At 43.2% G+C, this 20,566-nt stretch overlaps 1 protein-coding gene across 1 annotated transcript in view; it reads left to right on the forward strand.

Moving 5' to 3' along the window:
• The window catches only part of lancl2 (LanC lantibiotic synthetase component C-like 2 (bacterial)), a 69,982-nt gene that overhangs the window by 21,280 nt on the left and 28,136 nt on the right, over positions 1-20,566 (forward strand). Inside the window, exon 2 of the mRNA XM_087987237.1 lies at positions 5,030-5,147. Within this exon, the coding sequence (XP_087843363.1) occupies positions 5,030-5,147 (118 nt within the window). The remainder of the gene's footprint in view (positions 1-5,029; positions 5,148-20,566) is intronic.

Genomic DNA, 20,566 nt, shown 5'->3' on the forward strand with positions numbered 1-20,566 from the left:
TTAAAACCAGTGCGTATCATCCGGAATCCCAGGGAGCTTTAGAAAGGTGGCATCAGACCTTGAAGACCATGTTGAGAGCATCCTGTCAGGACTACCTGAATCTATGGGATAAAGGTATCCCATTTGTATTGTTGCCATTAGGGATGCCCCAAATAAATCTACTGCGTTCACTCCCTTTGAGTTAATATTCGGTCATGAAGTCAGAGGCCCTTTGAAATTAATTAAAGAAGAATTGTCTTGGAGATCTCACACTTAGGTTACGTATCGGAGGTGAGGGAGAGACTAAATCGAGTAGGTGAGTTAGCTAAACAGCATCTAAAGAAGGCACAGTGTAGAACGAAGCAGGTGACAGATAAAAGCTCTGAGACTCGTCACCAAGTTTGACTTAATGCGTGGTTACTGGCAGGTACCTTTATCAGAGTTGGCAAAAGAAATTTCTGCATTAGTAACCACAAATGGGCTATATCAGTTTAAAATAATGCCCTTTTGGAATGAAGAATGCACCCGCCACATTCCAAAGACTCATGAACTGAGTTGTGGCTGGGTTAATAAACTGTGCAGTCCATTTGGACAATGTAATGATCTTTGTAAGTCTTGGAAAGATCACATGGTACAGTTGGCAGAGCTCTTTGAACGACTGCGAGAAGCAAAATTGATGATAAACTTAAATAAAACTGAATTCACGAAAGCAGAGGCGATGTTCTTGGGACATAACTTCGGTCATGGAAGGTTGACCCCACGGAACGCACAGACGAAGGCCATTGAGGAATTTCCATGAGCATTTCCATTAGTGGGCGGCACGGTAGCACAGTGGTTAGCACTGCTGCTTCACAGCGCCAGAGACCCGGGTTCAATTCCCGCCTCAGGCGACTCTCTGTGTGGAGTTTGCACATTCTCCCTGTGTCTGCGTGGGTTTCCTCCGGGTGCTCCGGTTTCCTCCCACAATCCAAAAATGTGCAGGTTAGGTGGATTGGCCATGCTAAATTGTCCGTAGTGTTAGGTGAAGGGGTAAATGTAGGAGAATGGGTCTGGGTGGGTTACACTTCAGCGGGTCGGTGTGGACTTGTTGGGCCGAAGGGCCTGTTTCCACACTAAGTAATCTAATCTAATCAACCTCTAAGAACGAGGTGCTTCGATTCTTAGGACTCAGCGGATTCTATCGGAAGTTTGTTTCAAACTTTAGCAGTGTAGTGGCACCGTTAACAGATTTGCTGAAGAACACTCCGTTTTGGTGGACAGAACAATGCCAGGAAACATTCGACCACTTGAAAGCCATATTAACCACCAAACCAGTTTTAGCTACACCAAACTTTTCGAAACCCTTTAAAGTCACAGCCAATGCTAGTGACATTGGAGTTGGAGCTATACTTCTACAGGAAGATGAGGATGGGATTGAACTGTCAGTTGGTTACTTTTTGAAGAAGATCAACATACACCAGTGGAAATACTCCACAATCGAAAAGGAACTATTAAGTTTGGTACTGGCCTTGCAACATTTTCATGTATATGTCACGAACAATGTGTCGGAGATGGTTGTAAACGTTAAAACTTAGAACATTTTAAAGACAAAAAATGTGAGACTATTTTGTTGGAGTCTTGTTAGACTTTTAAAAATCATACATGTTATGAGTCGTAAGAATGTAATTGCAGATGCGTTATTGCAGTTTTAACTGAAAGTTTAGTTGAGATACATACACAGGTATATAGGAAGAAGTTTAAGGAGAACTTCTATTAATGTTATCTGTATGTTAGGGTAATGTGTTTAAAAAATAGAAAAAAAAGCCATCTTTTCATTATGATGGTTCATTTTCTCTTAAGAGGGAAGCTGTTATGAAGATGTGGGTATTCTGTACCTTTAAGAAAGTTGAAAGCAACAAAACGACCTGATAGCACCAAGTGTTCTGGAAAAAAGTATAATGTAACCTTTTGGTCCAACAGGTAATGTAGCTGGTTGCCTGGAAACAAAAGCAGATTCGAATTAGGCCAATCAGTTTAAATTATACCCCCAAAAATACCAACTCCAATCAATTTTGAATTTAGTATATTGACAATCTTAAAAGCCAATGACACAATCTGATGCTTTGGGTATAAGATTGAGGAAAATTGAAGAGTTGGGAGGAGAAGTGCCAAGCCAATGATATCTGCAAACTGCCTAGGGAGTAGCTCTCTTAAAGATACCTTTACCTGTGAAGCCGAATCCCTAAGAGGAAGATGACAGGAATACGGAGAAGAACCGAAAGCTGCCTGGTTTTAAGATGAGAAGTTCTGTTTTGTTTTGTAAATTTTATTCAGGAGTTTTATCGGACTAGTATTATAGAAGGGAAAGTAAAGATAGGTTAGAGGAAGGGGTTGTAAGTAGTTGTTCGTTAATTATTCTCTGTTATACTTTAAGAAATAAAGTTGTTACTTTTACTTTATCTAGTTCTTGCTATCAAATTTTCACAGATTACTTCACAGATCTTTTCTGTGTTGCTGGGTTAAAATAAGCTGGAGGGTTTACTCCGTGTTGTAACACTTTATAAAATACTATTTATTAAAAATAAATAGATTCTAGCCACAGAGACGTAACTATGACCTTTAACTCTGCTAGTTAAAACTCAAAGCCCCAAACGCATACAAATACAGACAGAACAAAAATCATTTCTGTGGCTGGAGGGGCAAAAGTATTGGGGGTGCAATTCATTAGTACCAGTGCTTGGGATTCAATGGCATGCTTCTTTTGTTTCCTATATCCTTCATTTCTCTGATCATTCTCATCAGTTTCTCTGACTTCTTTAAAGGAAGCAATTGGTTCACAAATTTCAAGCCTTTGGTTAAAAGCAGCATCTTACAACAACTGGTGAGAACAAAATAATCAGACTTTCAGTACAGACTTTTGCTGTTGAGAGAGAGAAAACGATATGTGCACCATCTTTGCTTCAGCAGTTTGAAGGCATCTTCTAGCATCATTCACATTTGCAAGCTGTTCAGCCACCCAGGAACCAATGATCTATTTGTTGTCAAGCTGATTGCCTTTGGTATCCACAACTAGTCACAACTCCACAATCCAATCAGCAACCTGTTGATATCCAAATCTCACTTTGTCCACAGACCCCTGAGCCAGACTAACCACAAACACCACCACCCCCCACAACCTCCCCAGTACAGTGTAAACAAGATGACTTTCAGAAACTTTTTTTTATCATTAATGGGATGGTGGGTTGTGCTTGCTTGGCCAGTATTTATTGCCCATCCCTTATTGCTCAGAGAGCAGTTAGGAGTCAGCCACATTGCTATCGCTCTGGAGTCACGTAGGCCAGACTACATGAGAATAAGTTTCCTTCCTTAGAGGATGTTACTGAACCTGATGGGTTTTTCCAACAATCGAGAACGGATTCATAGTCATCGTTAGTGTCTTAATTCCAGACCTTTTCTTTAATTTGAATTCAATTTCCATCATTTGCTACGGAAGGATTCAAACCTGGATCCCCAGAACATTACCTGGGTCTTTTGGATTAATAGTTCAGTGATAACACATTAGACCATTGCCTCATCTAAATTGCTTTTCAAAAGTACTGGAATTCTTTCCCTGTACTTTATTGTAAAAGTATTTTATTTTTATTATTTTATTATAAAAGTTTTTCATCAGTCCCTAATCTAAAGTAAAATAAAAAGGTAAGGTCTTTACAGTAAGCTCTAGACTAAATTGTATCCTTTCTTTTTGAAATGGTTTGAACTTTTTGTTTTCAACCATCAAGACTGGTAGTTTGTCATGTGATTATATTTTTGTAATGCAAACTTGTCTGAATTATTTGACTTTCCTGATCTGTTAGGAGAAAGTGAGGACTGCAGATGCTGGCAAGTCAGAATCGATAAAGTATGATGCTAGAAAAACACAGCAGGTCAGGCAGCATCCGAGGAGCAGGAGAGTTGATGTTTTTGGCATAGGCCCTTAATCAGGAATGTGGATGGGGAAAGAGACTGAGAGGTAAATAGAGGGGTGGGGCTGGGGGCAAGATAAGTGGGATGGAAATAGGTGGTTGCAGGAGGGAGGTAATTGTGATAGGTCATTGAGGTGGGTGGAGCAGATAGGTGGAAGGGAAAATGGACAGGTTAAAAGGGCAGTGCCGAGTTGAAGGGGTGGATCTGGGATGAGGTGGAGGGAGGGGATATTTGGAAACTAGTGATGTCTGTGCTGATACTATGGGGTTGTATAGTCCCTAGGCAAAAGATGAGGTGTTCTTTCTCCAGTTGGTGGGTGGTTTTGATTTCGTGCCGGAAGAGACCCAGGACTTGCATGTCCTTGGGGGATTGTGAGGGGGAGCTGAAGTGGTTGGCCACAGGGCAGTGGATGTTTTGTTCCCTGAACCGTTCTGTGAGTTGGTGTCCTATCTGTTCCTGATCTGTTGTTTGATAAAGCTGATTTGAGGTATTAATTTTAGTCCAAAAACCTGATATGTTCTCTAGGTGTTGAAATGTAGCATGGGATTTATTAAATTTGTAGGGGGGCCTTTAACTTAAATGTTTTATTCAAAGGGCAGGAGCTGTAACAACATACCACCCCAGGGCTGCACCAAAATATCAGTTTAAAGTATATACTTGAGACCCTCAAATTGCTGATTGAACCTACAGCCATTTCAATTATGATATTTCTTGTGGGAGCCAAAAGATGCAGTGCTCCAGATGAACAATTCCAGGTACATAGTTAAAATGCCTTTTTTGATTTTTTTTTTCTTTATTTTCCGGTCACTGCAGGCAACACTTTTTTTTCTTTGAACTTTAAGCAGTGTAATAAAAGTGCTTGTGCTCATCCATCATTTTGTGATGTCTTTCAGGTTTGACAGATTTGTGTTGGGTATGTGTTCATAATACCTGTTACATTTTCTATGAAATACGGAAGGAATATGTACAACCTAAAAGTTACTTTGGTACTTGAGGGGTCGGTGGGGGGAGGGGGGGAATATTAAATAATTACAAGGCTTTCATTATATAATACTGCAATTGTAAGATTTTTAAAAATACCGTAGTATTAATAAAACGTTTTTTGCAGCTCAGTCCAGCCTTCGTAAAGCGGATTCAGCATAAAATCAAGGACCTTTTGATACAGATGGAAGAGGGTTTGAAGACTGCTGATCCTCATGACTGTTGTGCTTACACTGGTTGGACAGGTATAGTCACTCATTTCATGCATTTAAAGTCAAGCATGCTGACTATTCCTCAAAACTTTTAGAATAATTCTCCAAGTGAGAATTGATTTTACCATTCAACAGTTGTCTCTGTAATTTTCCAACTACAGATGTTAGATGGACAGGTCTCTAATTACCAGATTTACACCTCTCCAAAAAGATGTACATTTGCAATCAGCAATCCAAAACGTGGTCCATTTGAGCCAGGTGCTTGTTAAATTTGAGCTATGCCACCTATTTAGCACTTGTTTTCAAGTTTTATTCTATTGAATGTACCTTGTTTTCCCTCCTACCATTGCACCCCTCACTGCATTCTCCATTTTTTAAAAAAACGGATACAAAAAACTTATTCAGTTTGTAAACCAAGCCCACTTCCTCTACCAAATAATATTTCCTTTCTTCCTTTTGTTTCTTGTTTGCCTCCAGCACCCGTTTAACTATTTTTGCTTTTTATCTGTTTCTGAAAGATTATTGGGTTCCCCTTATTTTTTTCTCCTCTTCTTGTATCCTTTTTCAGTTCTCTTTGTGCACTCTGCCTGATTCCCTACTGTTATGAAGTTGAAAGAGTGTATGTTCACTTTATATTAGAAAGTGTTTTCTAAAATTAAAGTACAGCCACAGCTGCAGAACAGAACAGCTAAGAGATGGGCTATTCCAAAATAGATAAATGGAGTAAATGGCTGTTAAACGGGTACCTGAGTTTCAGTTGCTGTTTTGACGACAATTCAAATGTAACCAATTAATTTAACGATACTGAAACCCAATTGAGTTTGAATTTGTTGCATTGACAACATCGGATCAATGATGGGGTACGATATTGGGGCATATAAAATCAGGGCATTTAATAATTGTTTGATTGGAGCAGCATTGTTATGGAGTTGGAGTCAGATAGTAATTAGTTAAGAAAAAGGGGGCTTGGATTTGTTAATTTTTTTTGTGTTCTCTTAGGAAAATAAACTGTTATTTTTCTTTTAAATGGTGGAAATTAGGAGTTCTCTTTGTCCCTCACACTTTTAACAGATTACAAGTGAGGCGAGCTTTTCTCAGTGTTTGGTTTTACTTAACAGAGAGGTTTGATTTCCGCGTTGTACCACTACAAATCCTGTCCCCGATTTCTTGTTATAAACTTTTTTAACTATTCTCTGTCAATCTTTGTCATCTAAGGGATTGAAACTTTCCTCCTCCAGTTTAATATTTAACTTATGCCTGCAGTATCTTTGCCATGAAAGTCTTCCGTTACTGATTTGCAGTCTACTTAGAATCTTGCTCTAATATTTGCAAGTGGCTTATCCCAGTCTTGTATTTTTACTTTTGACTTTTCTTTGTGAATTTCCATAACTACAGAATCTAATTGTCATCGGTATTAGCCAGATGGTATTTGTTTTCTTCACTTACTTCCATAAATAAGCTCTCATGAGTGACTTGTCCACTTCAGACAAGAATTTAAAATGCATGTCTGAATGCTTATCACCAATTCTCGTTTTTCCCATGGTTTAATACTTGGTATCTGTAAAGGAAAGATAGATTTGCAATTATGTGACACTTTTGTCCTGTTTCCTTCAAAAAACAAAAGCCTTTCAGCTGACCCACAAGGCCAAGGATCTTGAAATTAACTGCTACCCAACTAATGGCCACAACATGTTTTATGTACTCTTCTAAGAACTTGGAGATTTAAAAACAAATCACTCATGTTTTTGTACTTTTTTTTATTTCTAATTCATTTAGGAACTAATAAACATCTTTTTCTCATAAAATATGAGAGCCTGGAAAGGATCCCTTGTTAACATAATATTGTTATAAATCTATGATTTATAGATGACCTAGCTTTGGAACTTGCTCAAAAGCCACTCCATTATTGACAGCCTCAATGCTGCTTATATTCCGGTAGTTCATTCTGTCCTTGGGCCTGCACTTCCCTGTGTTCTGGAAACTGCACTCCATTATCTTTTTTAAAGATAGTCTGCAAGCAGATAGTTGCACTGTTCCTCCATTTCTGAGACTTAATCTTAGTTGCACCAGGGCAATACTGTCTGTGAGCTTCTTTCACTCCACTCACTGCTGCACTGAACTGCGAAAAGCTCATAGGTTTCTTCTGAATTCTTAACAGATCCAAGACTTGATTTTTTTTTTCCTGAGTGCCAACTCTCAACACCTAGCTGCACCTGTTAACTGCAAAGAGCTATCAGACAACTTCTGGCATGCCTTCCTGAGACTCAGCTGCACAATATCAGTGGCTTTCTCAGCAGCATAGCTACCATAACTCCTTCTGCATGGAGCCTGATCCTCTCCCTTTCTGTATTGTAGACCAGTTCACATTGAGGCAAACATTGAAACTTTGTTCAACATCTCTTGAGGACTAGGTGAAAGTGAGGGCTGCAGGTGCTGGAAATTAGAGTCAAGATTAAAGTGGTGCTGGTAAAGCACAGCAGGTCAGGCAGCATCTGAGGAGCAGGAAAATCGGGCAGGAGCCCTTCAGAAATGAAGGAGCATGAAGGATTATTTGAACAGAAATGATGTGCAGGAATATGGGGGAAAGGCAGGAGATTGGCACGAGGTAATAGAACTGGTGCAGGCATGATGGGCTAAATGTTTCAACTATGCTGCAACAATTCTGGTTATATAGGACTTTAGAATCTTAGGCCTGATGAAGGGCTCCTGCCTAAAATGTCAATTTTTCCTGCTCCTCGATGCTGCCTGATCTGCTGTGCTTTTCCAGCACCGCTCTAATCTTTCGAGGACTGTCTATGCCAAGCTCTGAATGTACAACAGAGATTTAGCAGCTGTAGAAACTCCCCCAAGAATCAACACCATATGAACTGCTGGTTCAGAAGAATTTCATGCCAGCCTCTCATCAGACTCTTGGAGAGGACAGGCAGAAGATGAAGTAGTTGCTTAGTAACAAGGTTGGTAACAAGGATTCCACCATCATCCAGATGCATTGACAGATTTTTTTGCCCGTTGTTCTACAAAAGCAAGATGATAAAAGATTAGTTAACTCAAGGATGGTTTTACTCCATTTAGTTCATTGATCCTATGTGAATGCATTGGGAAGAGTACAGAAGCGGTTTATGGGAATGGCTCCAGGAATGCAAACTTGGAGAGAAGAATGTTGAGAGACGTTTTAATAGACATTTTGAAAATCATGAGTCGGCTATATGGAGTGGATAGGGAGAAGCAGCTCCCCCACAGCAAAAGGAAAAAGAAAACGAGAGGGCATTGATTTAAAGTGCAAAATAAGCTAGGGTGATGTGAGAAACCTTTTTACACAATGAATAGTTAAAGTATTGATTGAAATGCCTGGAAATTTGATGGAGACAGGCTCAATTGAAATGTTCTTGAGGGCATTAGATGATTATTTGAATAGAAATGATGTGCAGGGATATGGGGGAAAAGGCAGGAGATTGGCACTAGGTAATAGAACTGGTGCAGGCATGATGGGCTAAATGGTTTCAACTATGCTGTAACAATTCTGGTTATATCGGACGTTAGAGTCCTAGAGTCATAGATGTACAGTACAGAAACAGACCCTTCGGTCCAACTAATCCATGCTGACCAGATATCCCAACCCAATCTAGTCCCACCTGCAAGCACCTGGTCCATATCCCTCCAAACCCTTCCTATTTATATAACTATCCAGATGCCTTTTACATGTTGCAATTGTACTAGCCTCCACCATTGGCAGCTCATTCCATACACGTACCACCCTCTGCGTGGAAAAAGTTGCCCCTTAAGTCTCTTTTATATCTTTTCCCCTCTCACTCTAAACCTATGCCCTTTAATTCTGGACTCCCCACCCCAGGGAAAATACTTTGTCTACTTATCTTATCCACGCCTGTCATGATTTTATAAACCTCTATAAGGTCATCCCTCAGCCTCCGATGCTCCAGGGAAAACAGCCCGAGCCCATTCAACTTCTCCCTATAGATCGAATCCAACCTAAAGGCAAGGTAATGTGCTTAGAATTGCACTGGACTGCCAGATTAGATGAGAGACATAATTTGTTAACTTTTTTTACTTAAATCATTTTGGTATGATTCCCTGTCTTATACCTACTCATCTTTTGGGAATGCATCCTAAGTTTACATCATACTGTTCTTTTATCCCTGTTATCGTCTTCGAGAACTGTTGCTAAGCTGCTTGCACATTTTGAACACTGGTATGTTCAGAACTGAGGACAAGAAGATTAAGAATTAGGTTTGACTGGTGATGTATACAGTAAAAACTTGGCTTTCCTTCGTACCTTCACTAAAGTAAATCAAAAGCATTTTGCAAATCTGTTGGTGCAGTGCTGACTATTTTGTCCTCCATTCTGAGATAGATTGATGGGAAACTGAACAAGTGCAGTACCACAGAATTAGGCAGTGAAATAGCCAAATAGCTTCCATTCTTCTTATTAGATTTCAAAATAGGTTCAATAACTATTCATGCAGCACCATGTGGCTTGAGACCTGAAAAGCATTCTTTGCGTGCGTCTTGATATCATTTGCATTTGAGTTTCTTCATGAGCAATTTCTGGATCTTTGGATCCCTTTAGCACTTTTCTTTTTGAATTCTCTTCCCATTTGCCTGTTCATAATATAATTAGTGCAACATTTTGTTTTATAAAAGCATATTATTTCATAATTCACTTCCTATGTGAAGAATATACTTAAGAACTAGGATTCGGCAATTCAGTCCCTTGAGCCGGCTCCACCTTTTAACGTGATAATGGCTGACCTCATCATGCCCTGAGCTCCACTTTCTTGCCTGCTTTCCATAACCCTTCAACCCATTACTAATTAAAAATCTATCTCCTCCTTAAATTCACTCAATGTCCCAGCATTGACCACATTCCCAAGAGAAGTAGTGTGGATTTTGCAGCTGCTCCTGGGATTGCAGACTTAGTTAAAGATTTATTAAAGTTGTTACAGTCTATATAGTTTTGTAATATAAGATTTTTATTCATTTTGTTTTTCTGGATGTTAATGAAACACTAAAACCAAAAAAAACGATACTTTTTAAACTTTCTTTTTAAAACGAGCTTTACAGGGTCTACAATGAATGGCTGAGGTTTTGTTCAGAAGTTAAAAAACTCTGTTTTAAATATTTTTTTTACTTTGTGAATTTTTTTTTGAAAAACTGAAGTTTTTTCTTAAAAATTAGGAGCTGTGTTTTCGTTCCAGAAAGTCCTACATGTGGTCAGCTCTGGAGAAGATATTTTTTCCTTCGAGGAATTTACTAAAGACTAGTTTGTTTTTGTAATTATTGTACACATAAATAGGAATGACATATTTTTAAGGAAAAGATTAAAACAGTAGAGTGATTTTAAGAGATTAGGTAGAAGATTTTAAAAAAAAGAACCTTTAAAAGTAGTAATTTCTGATTTACTCCCAATGCCAAACTCAAATGAGAGAAGGAACAAAAGGTTAAAGAAGATAAATCAATGGCTGAAGAGCTAGTGTATTCAGGGATTCGGGTTTTGGACAATTGGAATATCGTTTGGGATAGAAAAAAACCTGTTCAAAAAAAGGGTGTGTCTAACCTAAATAGAAAGGGACCAATATCTTTGAGAGATTTGCTCATTCCATTAAGGAAGACTTTATACTGATAGGGGGAGTGAAAGAATTCTGAGTAGCCATGTAAACAGAAGGATTGATGGAGAAGGTTCTGAATGTGAGGAGAGCATGTTAATTATAAAAAAAGACGAGAGAGTCATCATGTGTAGTAACTCTGAAGAACTAACTTGCATTTATTTCAGATAGCTAGAAGTAATTTTGTAAAGATGATGAATGTGTTAATAACAAGCTTGTAACCAGGAAATTTTGATCAGGTGCTACATTGTATCAATTTTCCCATTTGTCTGTTTTAAAAAATTCTCAAGGTCAAGGACCAGGCTCGCAGGAAAGTAGTCTGACACAGAACAAACAGCCAAGAGGCGAGTCTGCTAGAATATAAGTGTTTTATTCCCCGCAGCGTCGCCACAACCAGGTCTCGTACTTACAACGGGTCTGGTTTATACTCACTCTACGTGTTACCGGAACTGGGAGCCGTCAGTTCTCGTAGAGCGGTTGCCAACAACCCACGCTCGGCGGTTAAACGTAACCCCGGAGCAGACTCTACCGAACTGGAGACTTTTCCAGCTGATATACTCTTTTCGAGATCTAAACATTCATGTGAACAGCAGAGCAAGGCTGAAAAACACATTCCATTCTGGTCACATACAGATAAGAAGATTCACACGGGAAGGTGTATAATAAGATTCACATGGGACTAAGCGACACCTTCCATTTTCGGTTAGATTCACACATGTATTGGGACACAATTTTAACCCTTTCACCACATTCCACTGCTTGGCCCAATACATGTGTTACATTATGATTCACACATGTATTGGGACATAATTTTACACCACATTCCACTGCTTGGCCCAATACATGTGTTACATTATGAGCACACATGTATTGGGACACACCACATTCCACTGCTTGGCCCAATACATGTGTTACATTATGTCCATATGTATTCTTTCTAACAAGTGCCTACGTACACGCCAAATATACAAGCAAGTCAGGACATTACAGCATGTTAAAATCACCAGGACCGCTACCAGGATCGACAAGGGTGGGAACAGGAATGTCCCCGCAGTGGAGGACATACCACTCAATATGTCCCACCAATGATGAGCTGACTCCACGTCCACTACACGGGCAGCATGTACTACCTCCTGTCCATGTATAAAGGTAGACACCGTAACCTTGGTGACATTGGTTTGATGCTTTCGTAATATCTGCTTAAGCTCCTCGGATCGGTCCAATGCTCGCTTAAACCGATCCAGGGAAATGTTCCAAGGATTCATCAGCACTTTCCACTGCACCTTGGTAAAGTGGCGAGCACTGCTATAAGTGGTCAACAAATAGGTCTGATTCTGCCAGTGCCACTGATAGACATTTGAGAGGCATCCCGAGAACGGTGCTGAGGGAAGCATAGGATGTGGATTATTGGTAGCCACACAGAGCGTGTGTGGCCCAATCTGCCACATCATGTCCCTTGGAGTCTCAACAGTCCATTCGCACAGGGCCGTTCCCTTAGTCAAGCAAGGGTCCCGATACCTGTCCATCAGTAGGCAAGTTTTCCCCTGATCAGTCTGTTCACAAGCGGACAGATCATAGGTAATATTGGTATCTGGGCTAAACCACTGTCCCCTTGTCTTCAGAAAATAATATCCAGAAGATGTAATCACTGGTAATACATAATATCGACAGACCGTAACAGTGTAGGTTACATTCATGGTAACAAAGTATCCGTTACACATAGTTGCGTTACACCATGTTCGCTCATGATGGGTTATCATCCACAATTTCTCAGATACATTCCATAGTCCCCTCCACGCTTGTACATTGGGGGATGTTACCACACGCAAAAAGCGTTCTTTCTGTATTTGAGCATGCAACATTTGAATATGACAGGCAGTCCAATTTAACTGAGCCGTAATGTTCTCAAACAGTTCCTGAGTGGCACCCCAGACATCCAGTTCCCATTGCAGAGATCGTATCATTATTTCAGCTGTCTCTCCTTGAGTCATCATTACGGATGGCATCCACCTTCCAATAGTATGTAGTCCTTGTGAGGTGGCCTGTCCCGTGTTAGATAATTTAGTACGGGTCACCTCAGAGTCAATGGCATTCGAGATACCCATAACAGTTCCTGCGCCTCCCAGCAGGGTGTCGTACCACGCTCGTCGCCGCCTCTTGGTATGACACTCGGGTATGAGGGGCAACTGTACCCGCCAATGAACATCAGTGTGCAGTACCGCCCGGGCCATCTGTTGACAAGTTGACATAATAGGGGCCAACTGTGTTCGATGCGACCGCACACCCCCCGTGGCTGGCCCGCCCCGCGTGGGGTTTAATAACGCCTCAGACGGGGCGTTCGTCGAGGGCAGTACCATTATTAACCACATGAATCGATGACGATTCCGAATATCGGTGGCATTGCGCAGCCACAGATCTTCCCCCCGAGCTGTGACGCTCCAATGAGTCCCCGTTGTCCCGCATGTCTGGGTGCGTCGGTCCCACAAACACGTCTTGACTTGGGCATTTACCACCAGGGTGCAATTAGGCGGTATGAACGATATGTCATATTTTTCCCCATCCCGGCGCATGTAGCACTGTGCACACGTGTACAATTGACAGTCGCTGGTGAGAGTCAGAACAACGCACTGCTGACCGGGTTCACATGTAAAATTGTCCTGCGTCCGTCGCTGGCTACTGGCCTCCCACCGCACCTCATGGCGGGCGACCGGTACCAGCGTCCAGGCCGTGATACCGATGCCCTGGAGTGGCCATCCGATCGCGAACATCGCCAATAGGAGTCGCAATCCCCATGACCACCCCATGTTCAAGGCGGAGGGCCAGCCTGCGGGTGCATAGCAATTACAACATTATTTAGGTCTCACGTAAGTAGCACTGGTTCGCCGGGACGTTTGCCCAGGTCGGGTCCCCGGGGTACATAATGGTGACCAGACTGTCCTTCCCCTGTGCTATGATTTCGGCCGGCCTGGGGGGGCCGGTCGTCTGGCGCACCCATACCTTGGCCCCCTTAGTGTCAGTAGACCCAAATCCCCCCGTCCCACGCTCAGTAACCGTAACGGGAGCTCCCGTCTCTTCCACCGTTGTAAGGTTACATGGCTTAATGACCAATTGCGCTATTCTGTCCCCCTTCTGTATCACGTAAGGTTCAGCAGTGATGTTGACCAGGACCACCCCCAACTCCCCTTGGTAGTCCGCGTCAATTACGCCTGCCCTCACATCAATCCCCTTTAGTGACAGTCCCGACCGCGGGAGGATATGCCCATAGGTTCCAGGGGGACAAATCAATCCTAATCCGGTCTTAATCACCGTAGGTTTCTGTTGGATCAAAGTCTGGGCAGTTAGTGCTCGTAGGTCCAGTCCAGCCGAAGCCGGCGTGGCCCTTACGGGAATATCAGCTTCCTCAGCGAATTTCCACATTTTAATAGGCTGAGTCTTTGGGGTATCACATACTCGTATCATCCTATTCAAGGGTGTTACCCCATTTCCTAATGGGCGGTTATTAATTTGTTTCACCACCCGAATTAGTTGCTTCTTCCAACCTGTTAAGTCATTGCAACCTCCTGCTTTTCGTAGTGAGGACTTCAGAAGCCCATTCATTCGTTCTATAAGTCCCGCAGCTTGTGGGTGATAGGGTACATGATAAACCCATTCCACGTGGTTATCGTGACACCACTGCTTTACCGCTCTTCCTGTGAAATGGGAGCCATTGTCACTCTGGACCTGTATGGGCAATCCATAAAATTGTTCAATCAAATCTAAACATCGCAAGGTAGCCTGTTGATTGTTGTGACGACAGGGATGGGCTACCAAAACCCCAGACATAGTGTCCACAGCTGTACATATGTGGTTACATCCTTGTGAGGAGGGTAAGGGACCCACAAAGTCCATTTGCCAGCTCTGTCCCGGACCATCCCCCCCGATGGATATGTCCCATCATGTGTTGGGGCACTCCCTGCCGCTGATGTTGACACTGCTCACACTGGTTTACTGCAGTCTTAACATCATCTACCATAAGATCTATTCCTCGGTCTCGAGCCCATTGCAAGGTTCCTTGCACTCCCCAGTGCCCAGCCTTAAGGTGTGCCCATCTAGCTAGGTCCACTGAGGTGCCCCTTTGCACAATCATGGTTCGGACGATACCATCCACATATCGGTTATGTAGAGCTTCCACATCATTTCGAGATGTATGGGCATCTACGTGGGTGATGTATATGACCAGGTATTGAGCTTTCTCCCATATATCTTCCCATAACTGTTTACCCCATACTTCCCTATTCTGGATCATCCACTGATTGGCCTGCCAAGTTGGCATCCATTGTGTCATGCCGTTAACCACTGACCACGAGTCAGAGAACAAACAAACTCCCATGACCCCTGCTTGCATGACTACCATATGCACTGCTTTTAATTCTGCCCACTGACTACTTTTTCCCTCCCCTAATTCTTCTAGGGTAGTGCCTTGTTTTGGGTTAAAGGCGGCAGCTTTCCATCTACGCTGTCCCGCTTTCCATTGGGCTGACCCATCTACGAACCAAGCCGTGGCTTGTTCATCCGGGGTCAGTTCATCATACCGTTTTCCCATCTTAACGGGTGATTCCTTGTATTCAATCACCTCAAACCGTTTTTCCCCTTCCTCAGGGGCCTCCGCCACTTGCTCATGTAGGACTGACACTCCTTTCTGTCCAGTCCGCACTCTCTCCGACACATACCATTTCCATTTAATGATGCTCTCTTGGGCAGTTCCTATTCGGTGGGTAGTGGGGTCACTAAGTACCCACGGAAGAATAGGGATAGCTGTTCTCATGATCACTTCATGTCCAATGGTCAGGGCTTCGGTTTCCACCAAGCCCCAGTAGCATGCTAATAACTGTTTCTCAAAGGGGGTATACCGTTCCCCTGCCGGGGGTAATTTTCAGGACCAAAATCCCAATGGCTTACGGGTTCTTCCCTGTTTTTGCCATAAGCTCCAATTGGCATAATCCCCCTGTGCTGAGACTTGCAGTTCTACAGGTCCTGACTGTATCTTTCCCAAGGATACAGCTTGCTGTATCGCTTGCTTGGCCATTTCAAATGCAGTTTGATGGACCTCCGTCCATTCGAACGCTGCCTTTTTCCTCGTAACTCGATACAAAGGTTTTAAAATTTGTCCTAAATGGGGAATATGCTGTCTCCAGAATCCGAATAACCCAATAAATTGCTGCACGTCCTTCTGGGTGTGAGGGACGGCAAAGACCTGAATCTTATTTTTAGCTTTCGCAGTGATTTCCCTTTCCCCCTTGTTCCACACAATTCCTAAGAATTTTACCGTTTGTGAGGGACCCTGGATTTTGGCTGGGTTGATCTCCCACCCATATCCTCGCATATGTTGAACCAGTTGGTCCAGCAATTCCTGAACCTGCTTCTGACTTGTCCCCTGTATCATCATATCGTCAATATAGTGCGAGATCATCACTTCGTCAGGCACTTTAAAGGCAGCCAAGTGTTCTGCAACTATCCGGTGGCAGATAGTAGGGCTATGCAGATATCCTTGGGGCAATCGCGTGAACGTGAATTGTCTACCCTCCCAAGTGAATGCGAACTGTTCCTGCCTATCTTCGGGAATAGGAATTGTGAAGAAGGCATTAGCCAAATCAATTACTCCGTACCACACCCCTGGATGATGTTGGATTCGTCCTATAATAGTGACGGCATCCGGGACCGCTGCCGTCAAGGCCGGAGTGTGACGGTTTAGTTGCCGATAATCTACCGTCATCCGCCATGACCCATCGGCTTTATGTACGGGCCATAAGGGGTTATTCCACGCCGTGGTGCATGTCCTAAGCACTCCCGCTTCCAAATAATCCTTAATTGTGGCGGATATTTCTTTATGTCCGCCGGGAATCCTATACTGTCTAAGACTTATTACGCGATCGGGATGGGGAAGGGGTCCATTTTAACCTTTCCCACTAACACCGTCCTACAGCGCAAAGCCATTTTCGTGATTCCAAATTCAAACTTCCCTTGTTGGAGGTGAAGTGTTAAACCGGCCAGAATGTCCATTCCCAGGATCCATTCTCTAACCGGTGTAATGATAATTGAATAAGTTTTAATGGGCATTGTACCTATCTTTAGGGGCAATTGTACTGTTTTTCCTTCAATCAGATTACCTCCCAGCCCAACCAGCGTGACTGGGGTTCCTTTAAACTTATGGGGCGTCCCATAGATTAAGGTGGCCTCCGCCCCTGTGTCCACTAGAGCCATAACGGTTTGGACGGATTTGCGCCAATAGATAGTCAATGATACATGAGGTCGAATGTCGTCTGCTGACCATTGGCTCGTTCGTGGGCAAACCCTTGGGGCTTGGCCCGATTCCTATTGTTCCTCCCATTCATCTTCCCCAGACAGCACTGGGTAAAGACGTTTGCCTCGCCCTTCTTTGTTCTTGCCTTTCTTACTAGGTTTCCGGCCACGCCTATCCACTTTATAACACTCTCGGAGGGGAGGCCGTACCTCCTCCTCCTCCTCGTCCTCCGAGGATTCCCACCACTGGGAAGTGGAAGTTCTACCCCTTCGAGGCTCATTAACAACCGGACCCCGTGTCTGACATTTTTGTGTTAGTAATTCCACTAGGTCTTCCATAGTGGGTCGGGACTCCGTCTCTACCCGGGACACCTTCAGTCCCTTTCGTCTGCATAAGTCTTTTAATTCCGGTGTAGGTAGGCCATCAATCTCCGATGCTGGGACCTGCGCCCGTATCAAAGCTTGCCACAAAGCACGCCGTGAGGGGCCTTGGTTACTTCCTTGATTAGGGTTTACTTTTCCCCCTGCCCGAGCCTCAGGGCGACGCCCCTCCGTGCCCCCCTGAGAAGCACGGGTTGTGGGTCCCCAATCCCCCAAACCACCCATCTCCCTCATCATACTACGGGCATCTCCTAGGGTTTCTCCCCGTCCACTCAACATTATGGTTAATAACAGTGGTTTATAATGGGGGGGGGCAGTCTTCACTAGGTGGTCTCTAGTCTGTCTACTAACATTTGTGTTATCTACCTCGTCCAGCACTCCCAGCAACAGGGCATCCCGCACACATAAACGGGTTAGCCTCTGAACCCCTTCCTTAATTGTTGTCCAAGTTCCTTCCAAGGGGGGCCAATCGGACGGGAAGGGATACTGTTCGGCCACTGCCCTGGCATACATCCCAAATAAGGTCCCCATACTGCGATCTATTACCATATCCTTGGCTTGTCTGCGGTACCCCAGGTCTATGGCAGCATCCTTTGCTAATCCACCAAACTTGGGAGCATCCTGATAGTCTACCTGCACTTGTTGCCCCCCTTCCTCGAGGAGCCGAATTAGCCATAGCTCTAACGGCTCCCCAGGATTACGTCGGGTTTTCTGGGTGATAAACAGCACCTCATCGGTAGTGAAGTCTTCCGTTAATTCAGAGAATTCTGCAGGAGGCTGAGCCCGCGGTAATTCATGCATAATTGCCTCCCCTTGTTCATTCCGTATAGGGTTTCCTTCCTCATCTAACACTACCTCCCGTTGCACTGGGAGACGTCTCTGAACCTGCTTTCTCCTAACCACTGGTTTAGCTTGGAGTACGGGTGGGTCCTCTTCGTACTGATCATCTGAATCTCCCCAAATGTTCCCATCCCAATGATCGATATCCCACCGATCCCCGTTATTTAACTGGGCTACAAACGCCCGTACTTGTACTGGGTCCGGGGTTCGAGGGACCTTCCTTTTCTCTTTCCGTTTCTTAGCAGACAGATACATAATAGTTCGTCCTGCTAGTTCAGTTAATGCTGTCAATTCAGCTTTTAACTTCATAATTTCCTGCCTCAACATAGAGGCATCTCCCGAACTGAGTCCCTGCTCATGTTTCAGGAGGGCTAATTCTGCTTCAGCTTTTTGGCGCTTGTCTGACTGTTGTCTACAAGCCGCCGCACAGGCCCACATCCTCCGCTGTACCCCAGGCAAGGGGTTCTTCGGCAGGACTGGGATCCTCTCAAGGGTGGACAGCAGCGACCCTGGGGTTCCTACGCCCTCGGCCTCCCAGTTCTCCGGTCGCCCCCCACCATTTCTCAAACAAACTGCCACGCCATGCCACGGTCCATGCCATCCCGGGACGGTCGGGACCTCCACAGTTTGTTCCTCTGGTTTCTTAGCCTTTTTCCAAAACATTGTTCTGTATCAAAATCTTTCCTCAATTGCGATTGATCCTGCCGGCTACGCCAAAATGTTTTAAAAAATTCTCAAGGTCAAGGACCAGGCTCGCAGGAAAGTAGTCTGACACAGAACAAACAGCCAAGAGGCGAGGCTGCTAGAATATAAGTGTTTTATTCCCCGCAGCGTCGCCACAACCAGGTCTCGTACTTACAACGGGTCTGGTTTATACTCACTCTACGTGTTACCGGAACTGGGAGCCGTCAGTTCTCATAGAGCGGTTGCCAACAACCCACGCTCGGCGGTTAAACGTAACCCCGGAGCAGACTCTACCGAACTGGAGACTTTTCCAGCTGATATACTCTTTTCGAGATCTAAACATTCATGTGAACAGCAGAGCAAGGCTGAAAAACACATTCCATTCTGGTCACATACAGATAAGAAGATTCACACGGGAAGGTGTATAATAAGATTCACATGGGACTAAGCGACACCTTCCATTTTCGGTTAGATTCACACATGTATTGGGACACAATTTTAACCCTTTCACCACATTCCACTGCTTGGCCCAATACATGTGTTACATTATGATTCACACATGTATTGGGACATAATTTTACACCACATTGTCACAGAAAGTTTTGATAAGAAATAAAGATCTGTGGAAGAAAATAGAGGTTTTTGAACTGCAGATGCTGAGTTGTAAACTAGAATTCTCATAAGACAAATGAAGCGGAACTGCAATTGCAAGAGCAAAAATAATCTCAAATGGTATCCAGAAATAAAAATGTTAGATTTTAGCCATTTGATCAAAGTTGAAAATTGCAGGCATCTCCAAAAAGGAAAAGTGGAAGGCAACAGAGGAAGTGTTGTCCTTGGCGCAGATCAATTACAGTGGATATATGAGGAAGTGTGTCATACTATAACAGATCTGCTGGCAGATCTAAGATTTATCAAAAAGGTGAATTTTGAAAAATGTATTCAAAGGAGAGAAAATAAATCCATTGATCGTCTGCCCTAAACACTCACCTGGATTTGCTTGTTTTCCGCATCTATCATTGGTCAGCTCTGTTTGTTGGACAGTTGATTTGTGATGCTGAATGGCACCAACAGGGTGAGTTCAGTTCCTGCACCAGTTAAGGTTACCATGAAAGTCCTGCCTTCTCAACCTTGCCCATTGTCTGAGATGTGATGATCCTCAGGATAAACTCCCCACCAGTCATATTTCACTAATGAGAGAGTAGCCAGATGGTCCTCTGGGGCAATGGCAACTTTTACCATCAGATATAAAGGTTCAGGTTCACCCATCTGCAAGTTTATCACATCTTAGGATCTCTGACTTTTCAATGTTATACTATATGAAACTTGGAAAACACAGCGACATTTTCTAACTGGTTGAGAAATCACGCAAGTTATTTCTGTAACTGCAAAAGTCTTGTATTGAAAAGGTCAAAAATGACAATTGCAGTGAGTAAAACCAAGCCCATTTAAGCTTGATATTTTAGACTTCAAATATTTGATAGCTCGCAATATGAATAGAAAGTCCTAGAGGAATGATGGAAGAAAACAGAATTTTATCTGGGTGTAAAAATAAAACTATTGGGTTCTTTCAAAATTCTTCCATATTGACTCTGTATCTGGAGATTAAAATATCTGTTGTTAGTAGAAACATATTCCAAATTAGAT

The sequence above is a fragment of the Chiloscyllium plagiosum genome, unplaced genomic scaffold, assembly GCF_037043375.1.
Source record: "Chiloscyllium plagiosum isolate Xiang-an unplaced genomic scaffold, Cpla_swu_hap1 HiC_scaffold_5, whole genome shotgun sequence".
Lineage (NCBI taxonomy): Eukaryota > Metazoa > Chordata > Chondrichthyes > Orectolobiformes > Hemiscylliidae > Chiloscyllium > Chiloscyllium plagiosum.